The 10,952-nt window shown below is 41.6% G+C and overlaps 2 protein-coding genes across 2 annotated transcripts; both read right to left on the minus strand.

Annotated features, from left to right (window-relative positions):
• Positions 1 to 116: 116 nt before the first annotated feature.
• Positions 117 to 5,360, minus strand: LOC110515290 (deoxyribonuclease-2-alpha). Its single transcript, XM_021594242.2, has 7 exons — positions 5,210 to 5,360; positions 4,562 to 4,659; positions 4,123 to 4,291; positions 3,449 to 3,548; positions 3,095 to 3,259; positions 1,066 to 1,290; positions 117 to 902 (listed from the first exon to the last, which is right to left on the minus strand). The coding sequence occupies exons 2-7, from the start codon at positions 4,657 to 4,659 to the stop codon at positions 484 to 486; spliced, it is 1,176 nt and encodes a 391-aa protein (XP_021449917.2). The 5' UTR covers positions 5,210 to 5,360; the 3' UTR covers positions 117 to 483.
• Positions 5,361 to 6,545: 1,185 nt separating this feature from the next.
• LOC110515302 lies at positions 6,546 to 9,840 on the minus strand. Its single transcript, XM_021594249.2, has 5 exons — positions 9,661 to 9,840; positions 8,807 to 9,320; positions 8,391 to 8,550; positions 7,830 to 8,056; positions 6,546 to 7,162 (listed from the first exon to the last, which is right to left on the minus strand). Exons 2-5 carry the CDS (start codon positions 9,302 to 9,304, stop codon positions 7,022 to 7,024), a joined length of 1,026 nt encoding a protein of 341 aa, XP_021449924.2. The 5' UTR covers positions 9,305 to 9,320; positions 9,661 to 9,840; the 3' UTR covers positions 6,546 to 7,021.
• Between the last annotated feature and the right edge of the window lie 1,112 nt (positions 9,841 to 10,952).

Below are 10,952 nucleotides of genomic sequence, written 5' to 3' on the forward strand. Positions count from 1 at the left end.
TTATGCAAAATATTTGTGCAGAAGACAGTATCTTTGCCTGTTTCAAGCTGAAAAGGTCACCACACGTTTGACTAAAAAAGTAAAAGAATTCAAGAAAAAACATGACACATACTTTAACAATCTTTTTTTTATTTTTATCATTTGTCACATAAAAAAGGTTGAAAACAGACACATAAAATGTCTAAAAACATACCTGAGATCACAATCAACATTGCCTACAGTCATTAGCAACTTATAGAACTACATAGCGTGCATCAAAATGATCATTGTTTAATGATTACAGGAGTGCCACTTCCCTTTCAAGTATGTTTCTATTCATGGCAATTTATGAAACACTCCAAAACTGCCATAAAAAAAGTGAATTAGATTCTGGTACCTTATTAATCAACATTCTATGGGGTACCTTGTTCATGGAGCTCAATAATACTAATACACCTACCTGCTCAGTGAACTGTGTGCATACTAGTAACTTTACACTGATGCTTACTGATTCATATCTCCCTGGTAGTGCCTTGCATCCTCTACGTCCACATCACACCCGCTAGTCCCTCCCCCGCACATCTCACACTCCAGCGCCGCTGTCCGATAGGCCTTCCACACCGTGGCGTCCTGCAGACACACCGTCCCGCCCCCTCTCTTCTCCTCAGCCTCGTTCCGGTTGATGTCGCCCACACACACCCAGCCAGCAGCTCCATCCAACCCACCCCCGGTGGTACTCACGGCCCACTTGGAGTGGTCGTTGGAGGCCTTGAAGGTGATCCTCCCGCCTGGGGAGATAAGCTGGATGTCCAGGACCTTCCAGCCCAGGGAGCAGTCAGAGGGCAGGATGCCAGGGGAGCGGATCCAGAACTGGACTAGGAGGTCTGACTGGAGGGAGGGAGCCACCCAGGAGTGGTACAGATCTAATGGGAGACAGGAGGAGGGGAAATGGGGATATTGTGGTTAAATGTTGGGTCAATCACAACGACAAAACGGTAATGACATGAATAGTCATTCTTACCATGAAACAACACTTCAACAGTACAAAAAAAATGACAAACTAATAGTTTCTAAATTGTTCCTTACCATTATTGAATGCTCTCCCCTTGGCAAAGCTGATGAACTCGGTTCCACCCAATGAGGTGAGAGACACGCTGCGATTGGATGCAGGTTGGGTGTGCAGTAAGCTGCTATAGGCCATCTGACCTTGGCTGTTGTTACAGACGTCAGCCAGTGCGGGCACCAGAGAGGCCAAGGAAGCAGGGACACCGCAGTCATACACATTGGGCTGGTTGATCTGCAACTGCTCTCCTGCAATTTAAAACATAATACATGTCAACTGAACACTTCAAACATTTAAATCAATGAATTGTGTCAAAAGTAAAGCAAATAATGATGAATTGACTGATCAATCCGGTTTGTTCTTAACTGACTAGTTAAATAAAAAAATGAAATAGTACTTGTCTTGGAACTTGGTGCCTATCTTAATCTAGAGCATGACTTATTAGTATGACTACTTTTCAAATTCTTCAAACAGAGTAGCAGACAAATGCCTGTACATACAAGACCACTGACTGTGGCTGAGATTGAAAATGTTTTAAGACAAGACAATGCTTTGAGGTTGATGGAAGTTGGCCTCCACTGAGAACTCCCATCACAATTAATGACACTCATCTTAAGCTGAACAAAAATATATACGCAACACATGAAGTGTTGGTCCCATGTTTCATGAGCTGAAATAAAAGATCCCAGAAATGTTCCATACACACAAAAAGCTTTTTCAATCTCAAATTTTGTGCACAAATTTGTTTATATTCCTGTTAGTGAGCATTTCTCCTTTGCCAGGATAATCCATCCACCTGACAGATGTGGCATATTAAGAATCTGATTCAACAGCACTATCGTTACACAGGTGCACCTTGTGCTGGGGACAATAAAATGCCACAAATGTCTCAAGTTTTGAGTGAGCGTGCAATTGGTATGCTGACTGCTGGAATGTCCACCAAAGCTGTTGACAGATAATTGAATGTTCATTTCTCTACCATAAGCTGCATCCAAATAGAGAATTTGGCAGTACGTCCATCCGCCCTCACAACTGCAGACCACATGTATGGTGTTGTGTGTGCGAGCAGTTTGCTGATGTCAACGTTGTGAAGAGAGTGTTCCATGGTGGCGGTGGGGTTATGGTATAGGCAGGCATAAGCTACAGACAACGAACACAATTGCATTTTAACAATGGCTATTTGAATGCACAGAGATACCATGAAGAGATCCTGAGGCCCATTGTCATGCCATTCATCCGCCGCCAACACCTCATGTTTCAGCATGATAATGCACGGTCCCATGTCTCAAGGATCTGTAAACAATTCCTGGAAGCTGAAAATGTCCCAGTTCTTCCATGGCCTGCATACTCACCAGACATGTCGCATGTTGTGTTTATATTTTTGTTCAGTATAACTCCACGAGAGACATGAAACTTACAGAGCAAACATTGCACCGCGGGAGGAGTATGGTCTCTATGGTTACAGTGCCATAGAGGATAACCCTATCTGTCACTACAGTAACAGCACCATTTGCTAGCCAGGTTGTAGTGGCACTTGCTACTACAAAATGCTAAAATGCTAATGACCTAAATTGTTTATGCAAATGTTATTTTTGGTTTACAATTATTGTGTCAACATTAATGTGGCTTTATTAGCTATTGCGTAATAATGAGTTAATTGTCATTTTTAAGTTCATTGCATGCAGGTTTTTCAGTGATAGGGGCAGCAGTACTTTACCATTAAAGACCCACTATTACTGTGGAGAATGACTATGACATAGGACTTAGTTTGTAGGGTCAGCAATAATAGTACGGCACCCCTGGAGAAAATGAGGGTTAAGTGCCTTGCTCAAGGGCACGTCAACAGATATTCCACCTAGTCGGCTCGGGTGGTACGCACAGACAGTCTGTCTCAGCATGAAACAGTCGCATGAAATAGAACACATTTGTGTCTTCATGAAACAATTCACAGTTTCATGCATTATAACAGGGTGGATAATCCAATATACTTTTCAGAATTCTAAAGGTACATTTATAGTATTCCAAATGACTTTTACAGGATTACAGTCTCACCAATGGCCTGAAAGCGCTCCAGTGGGTAGGTCACACAGATGAAGTTCTGTCCGTTCTGTACACCACTACCTGGGTAGGAATATTGCCCCATTTCCTTTACAGGGGGGAAATTAGGGGTGCTGTGGACCAACCAGTAGCCCTGTGTCTTGTCCAATAAGACAACACCTGAGATGGAGAGAGGGCGATAACACACTCATTGAAAGCGGAGTCATTTCACAACAGTACATACTCTCGTCAGACAAAAACATGAACATGCTACAAATGGAGGAGCTGGCCAGAGGCCTGGGTGCTGAGGTTAGCATTACAATGTAATGCCTGTATACAGTATACAGCTGAGGTTTATATTGTCCTGACCTTTGGTGTGGCCACCTCGGCTACTAAGGAAATCAAATCCTTTTTCTCCCTCCTCGGGTGGTCTCTGGTCATTGTACAGGATGTATGCAATGTCACCATTCTGCAAAAGAAAGGACACACACTCATCATCAGAAGATATAGACTTCCATGCATATTGCACACTCTAAACTCAGAAACAAACAAGGTTTATAGCGCCAATAGTGTTTGTTCTTTGATAACATGTCATATGCTGTATTTATTTATCATGGCTGTCTGGGTGAAAAGAAAACTCCAATTGCACCGTAGTGAAAATTAGGCAGTGAAAGAAACAACCCAGAAAAAAGTTATAGATCCACATTTAGATTTTTTGTGTCCTTCTGTCTCACTCCACTGGTGACATAAAAAGGGAGGGGCCAGCTACCTAAAATAAAACCTCAGCAGTGGTACATACATGTGTTGCAAGTGAAACTTAAAAGGAAAATCCACTCAAAAACAATCTTTTGGTCTTTTTTTAATTAGTCCACTGTTGATACAGTCCCAAAATGGTTTGCATGTCAGCAGTCAAGTTTCAAGATATTTAACTTCCAAGAAACATGAAAAAACATTTTTGGGCCTGATAGTTTGAGTGGATTTCCCCTTTAAGTTTCACGGTTCATTCAGATGTGGTCTGATATTAATAATAGAAGGAACCAGACCTTCCCCTGCTCATACAGCTGGCCCACTGTCCTCCCCAGGGCTCCAGTGCTGTCATTTACCAACACATTTCCATCCGTCCATCCCTCGCTCCCTTTGTCCATCAGTAGATAACTCTGTCCATCATTGGGAAATTCACGATCAACATGGGGGAGTTTGTAGAGATAGAACCTGAGAGAAAGTATTTGATTCTCAGTACTGTGTGTTGTTTTAGCATTTAAAAAAATATATAACCAGGCAAGTCCTTTAAGAACAAATTCTGCCTTGTTCATGGGCAGAACAACAGATTTTTGGTTAGCAGCCCAATGCTCTAACCGCTAGGCTACCTGCCACCCCATACCTTGCTATGCACTCTGTCTGTGACTAAGTAGCTAACAGACCAAAGGGAATAAGGAGGTCATATCAGTTCAATCTTCAGTCTGCCCAGAACTGTTTTCTCACCAGTCAACAGCTTCCCCTTGATCATTGTAACAGGAGATAGGTGAGGAGCCTCCCTCTTCTGGTTGAAACAGGATCATCAGGACAACAAGTGACAACATCTGAAGGGAAAGCAACGAGGTCAAAATAGTTTTAGGAACTGTGAAAAATTATTGCCGAAATGACAACTTCAACATTTGTTGACTAAAATGGAAAAGGGTTGGCTTTGAAACAAGAAGAGAATGCGGCGATGCATTACAAATTGGAACAGTAGCCGACAGTCGATGATACAATTATTTTATGATGTTGTAACAATATATCAGAAGTAAACTAACAAAAAGTATCCTATTTGCATTGATTTGATATCTAATTGATTTGTCAACTGCTTTACAATAAATTTGGATGAAGCATAACCCATGCAAACTAAATGTATAGCCCCCTCAAACTCAACTCTTGACTTCGAAGCCAGTTCCACTGCGTTCTTTGTTCCCCTCTAATCAGGAGGGACTCATTCAGACCCAGGTCTGCGCACATAATGATCAGCTAGAACAGAAACCCAGCAGGCTCCGGACCTCAATAAAGAGTTGAATACCCCTGCTATAGCCTATGCCCAATGTACCCCACTGTAAGGTTGATTGAAAAGTCTAATTTATACATCAACACTTAGCCTACCTTTGAGTAGATAAGAATTTGACAAGGGCGCTGATTCTACAGCTTTTTCCGTATCCACGTGATCTTCGATTGTGGCGAACGATTCCATTTCTTTATTTGAGATGCATCCTTGTTTTGAAGTATGATGTCACGGGGCGGGCTTTTGGTCACGAGTTAATAAAGTGGAGGAACTGCATTAACGCCCTGGACCAGAAGCACCCTTCTTCTGCCTTTTACACATGGGGGAAATCTATTAATTTAAATGGAATCAGAGCGTATATGAGCATAAAGCAAGCCGCAAACGTATGATACATATTTATTGGATACATATTAAATGAACAAGTGTGTTTTCCTTGCTGTTGTCAACAATGGTTTAACAGTTAAAGGGATGGAGTTGATACTTGCTGTGGACAATTAATCCTCAGCACATGTAGGCTAGCCTAACAGCCTAGTTGTTCCTGAAAAGTTGATTTCTAGTGCATTGCAACACTGTAATGTAAAGGCAGATATCTGTCGTTTGACAATTGAATAATGCATATTGAGTGGTTATGGCAAATTGCCTGGGATTGAGAACCTCAACATTCTGAAAAAAGCACCATTATGCACACATTATAAAGAAATGAGACCTTTACATTATTATGTCACTCTCTCTTTCATTGGATTCCAGGCAATGCTACCAGACGTATGATATATTGAATTCCCCCAAAGATTGCTTTGATGACAAGCTGTAGCTCAGTGTATAGCCTACACTTTTGGTTGGTTTGTTGACGTTTTCCTCAATGCCTGTCTCATGCATTTCTTTCACAATGGCATCTATTTTGTGTCTTTATCTTTTTGTATTTAAAAAAAGAATCCTCCTTTTAATATCCCATGAAAACAGTTTCTCTGTCTTTGGGACTTTTTTTTAAACAATTGTAAAGAAGGTCTAGAAGGCTGAAGAAAGTTAACGAAAGGAATCCACTTCAAGTTCCTTGTGTTGCACAGAGCATACTTAGCATTTTGACCTTCGAGCAGCCAGTTGTCATATGATATGATAACTTTTCACTGCTCTTGCTATTATCACTGCTCGTTAATAAGCTTTACATTGAATCACACTTTGAGGAACTGCCATAATAAGCATTCTTCCTCATCACTCACCACCTTCTCTGCACAGACAGTTCAAGACTTCCGTCTCAGTTGGAGTGGACTGGAGTATGACAAGACTGCAGGCTTCCTGGAGGCCCCCAGGGTTTTGATGCTGTGTTGGCCCTTAAATTTGCCCTCAAAATCTCTGTGGGGTCCAGTAGACAAAGGCTGAGGGACTTTATCGTAAGCCTTCTCGGGGAACAACTAGAAACACTCTTGGTGCAGGTCAAACATTTAACGCTTATTTTATTCTCGTGAGGAGCTGAATCCAAATATAAGATGGAAACACAAACACTCTCATTCATACTCGTTCACTGCTGTGGTGAGCAAAACTCATTTCCTCATATTGCAATAAACACATTTAAAGCACCCCAAAGCGTAGGGGCATTTTGAATAACATCCAAATGAATGTGCAGTCAACAGACAAATCAGCCCACTCTGTAAGCTTAATATCATACAACAAACATTGGAATTAGTCTCTACAGCATTATGCAACTGAAATGACGACTCTATTATTCACATACAATTGTTTTAATTAAATGACTGATGCAGGTATCGATACAGATGATACTGTCAACTCTGACCACAACAGAACAAAATGGTCATGCCTGGTCTGGCCAGGTGAATAAGAAGCAAAAGCCATTGCTCTATAGGGCTACACCACATACTCTGAGCCATTTGAGCCCTTCTCTACAGCATGTGTATCTCTCAGGTTCCCAGAATCCCAGGCAACTCAGTCCTCTGGTCCTCCATGCGTCCTCCCTGGACACTCAGCAGTAAGGAAAAGAAGTCCTCATCATCCATAGGCCCTGGGGCCACACTGCGCTGCTCCTCCAGCCTACCCTGAGCCTGAAGTACAGAGACAGTCAGGAACACCACATGGTTTGATGCCTATTTTACACTGGACCTGAGGTACGGAGACGAGACATTACACCTACGTAACATCACATAACATGATGCTTATTCACCATATGACATGATGCTTATACACCATATGACATGATGCTTAAACACCATATGACATGATGCTTATACACCATATAACATGATGCTTATACACCATATGACATGATATGTTGTTACACCATACAACATAACACCCAATGCCCATGTTACAGCACATGACATACAGGTGTAGGATATTCATCTGACCAGTATTGTTGCAGTAAAATAATCCTGCAGCAACAGCATTTGAATGTTTAGTCCATGATGTTGCATGATCGGTGGTTAGGCTATAAACTGGCCAAAATTAATCTACTTGAAAAGGGAAATACTGTTAATATAACTCTGTTAGTGCGGGTTTTCCGTTCATTTATGTAAAGCACAAAGTCATTGCATTTCCTGGGGCGCAGGAAAATGAAGATCCTTCATCTGTTATGCCAATGTAGCACTGTAACATGATATTAACGTAACACCATATGACATGATGCCTACATGATATTTTGCTTATGACAAGAACAAAATAATGTTTTGGTCAAATTGACTATTGGCAGCTTGGGTGATTACAGTTACTTACTTGCGAGATGAGAATCATATTGTACAAGTCCTCGTTCTGCACTGCAATTGGAGCAGACTTTTTAGGTTTTGTATCTTTTACGCTGCTCCTCTTCTTATTGGCTTTCGGCTTAAGGGGTGGGGTGTCATGTAGTTCCACCCGCTGGTCGTCAAGCCGACGGCCTTGGGAAGTAGCCACCAAGTCAAAGAACTCATCTTTCTGCAGCGAGGTCATTGAGGAAAAATGCACTGTTGGGAATGGAAGGGGAGAAAAGAGAGTGGAGACAGGCTACATTTAGTGGCCTATTTCATTTAGTGTCCTAGTTAATCATTCAAGCAATATTATTTCAATATTTTACTAATGTACAGATGACATCCTAATATGTGTCCCTGCCACAGTTATATGATAGAAGCGCTTCGATGGATGTTGGTACCGTACAGTTATTTACAGCGTTTCCCCTTCTGTCATTTGAAGTGAGTCAGCGTGTCAATGTTGAAACAAGGGAAGCTAATGGCAAAAGTTGTTATGTTTACCACAGTCACTTCGTTATTATTACAGGGAGTTGTTTTCGCATTCTATCACCTCTGTGGGCTCTGTGGGCCGGAATGTAGGTGTTGGGTTCAGAATGGCATCTTCTCCTCCCTCTGAACGAGCACCGCTGGTCATTGAGTCGTCTTCCTTCTTGCAGAGTAAAGACCAGGTCATACAGAGCGTCTGGGAAGTAAGGGGTTAACCGTTGAGCCTGGGAAAGACAGGTTGCAGAAAGAGTAGTCATTATCAAGGACTTCAAAATGGGGGGTATCACTACTCATTTCAAACACGCTGGCATTTCCACACATACAAATTCTGTAACCACAAAATGAACCCCTCATTCTTCCACCACTGGGATGTTGTTTGTTCTTTTTCTATATGTGAAAGAAAACCCAATAACGGAATTATTGTAATTGTGGGCACAAGGGAAATTGCTGCATTTTTTAGTGAAAGCAAATGTTATAGACCTGCTTTTGGGCATGCTCTGGGCTCAGCGTATCTTTGGGCAACTGGTCAAAGGGAAGATGTCTATTTGTGTCAACTTGTAATCCTTGTGATGGTTTGTCCGTCTCCAAATCTTGTTCTGTTGTTTTGTATTTTTCTGTTTTATCCACCATCGCCATCCCTTCTTTCTTGCCATGTATTTTCGGGCCATCCATTACTAATTTATCCATCCCTTTAATGTGCTCAACCCCCTCCTCTGTCCCAGTCTCTCCTTTTGCTTGATTTATATGGTTATCCTTTTTTCTTTTGTCGCCATCTCCGCTTTCAGTGTTGGCTTTTCCAATCTGTCCATGTCTGGCAGTGGCATCCTCTTCCGCACTGGAGTCTTCATCGTTGCTCTTGCCTGTTATTGTCTCTATCCCTCCCTCAACATCCCCCTCCTTAATAATGATTAGATCCTCCAAGTGCTCCTCTTCAGCTGTTTCAACTTTGACCTTTGGGTATTCCATGACAACATCCATTTGTCTCAGTGTAAACCTGACAAAAAATTAGATAAGACAAATATATCAACTGATGTTCTATTGTACATTATGAGGAATGTGGAACTGGTTCTAAGAAAATGTATTAGGTAATCTAATAGAGTTGATCAAAATGTTAACTCCCAACAACACATGTAGAAGACTTCTAGTGTGACACAGACTGAACGGCTACTGTACCTGTAAGCATAATATGGTATAATCTCAAGAGGGGTGTTTATGAAAAACCAGGACTGGTTTCCTGCTCACTTCTTTAGGCACTGAATTCCTATCTTGGATTGTACTTGCCCGCCTGCCAATCATTACCTTACCCACCCACGCTCTCAATAAGTCTATCGTACCTGTGTTTTCCTGGAGTTCAGTTTCCGATAAACATCATCTTCTTCTGTCCACATGGATTAGGTATGGCATCACTGATTCACATGGCAGTTTTCTTCATGACAACTAATCAGTTATGCTTCACATATCACAGTGACGAGCTCTCGCTCGCTAGTCTCTTCCTGTTCCTCTTACCCCAACCCACCCCTATTTATTTGTCCGCTATCTCTCTTTGTCATTGATTTATGAAATATTACTGTAAAAAGTGAAGTGGTGCGATGTTATCAAATAGCCTTGTTTTTAACAAAGCCAAAACTCGAAATTTGAGATGAACATCAGAAAGGGGGAAATGACTTTGAAGTTTTGCTCTGCTTGTGTTGCATTTTCAGCAGAACAGCATACAGTCAGAAACAGCAACATGTTGAAACAGGCACTCTGTTATTCTGACAGGGACTGTGGTTTGGCATACTTCCTGTTGACTTGCAGCTAAAGGAGAAGTAGACAAAGTGTGAGAGAGAGAGGGAGAGAGATATAGTCAGATGTTGATTATTTTTGGTGAAGTGAGAGAGCAGAAGGGAGGGTAATTGTTAATTGGTGTCTGTTCATATATGACTTGTCTGAACTATTCTGTGGTTCTAAAAAGTGTTCTGCTGTATATCACCCACTGATGTATGAAACTTTCACTGTGAATTAATTCTGTTAATATTATGGAGTGCTTGTATTGTCCCATGTGGTGAGAGTAGGCCACAACACATCCGCCACGCTGACCCTCAAGCTCTTTTGACTCATCACATACACAGCTGCTACTACTTATTATCTATCCTCTTGCCTAGTCACTTTACCCCTACTTATATGTAAATCTACCTAAATTACCTCATAGTACCCCTGCATGTCAACTCGGTACTGGTACCCAGTGTATATAGCCAAGTTATCGTTACTCATGGTGTATCTATTCATTGTGTTATTATTTTTCTCTCTACATTGTTGGGAAGGGCCCGAAAGTAAGAATTTCACTGTTAGTCTACACCTGTTGTTCACAAAGCATGTGACAAATAAAATGTGATGAAAATAAATATTTGATGATTTGATTGGTAAAGACCTGTGTGTGACCTTATTATGAAGCTGATGCATTATTAAATTAGCTGACATGAAATCAGAAGATGATCCCTTCCCCATCATGGATGCAAATGCTCAATGTATTAGGCTACTTGAAGATTGAAAGATCCCCCTCTTCTCCAATGGCGGTTCTGGGGCCCCTGTGACAACAATTCTGGACGCCCTTGTGGCCCCCCTAAATGTGGAGTATGAAATAATT

This window comes from Oncorhynchus mykiss, chromosome 3 (assembly GCF_013265735.2).
Source record: "Oncorhynchus mykiss isolate Arlee chromosome 3, USDA_OmykA_1.1, whole genome shotgun sequence".
Taxonomy (NCBI): domain Eukaryota; kingdom Metazoa; phylum Chordata; class Actinopteri; order Salmoniformes; family Salmonidae; genus Oncorhynchus; species Oncorhynchus mykiss.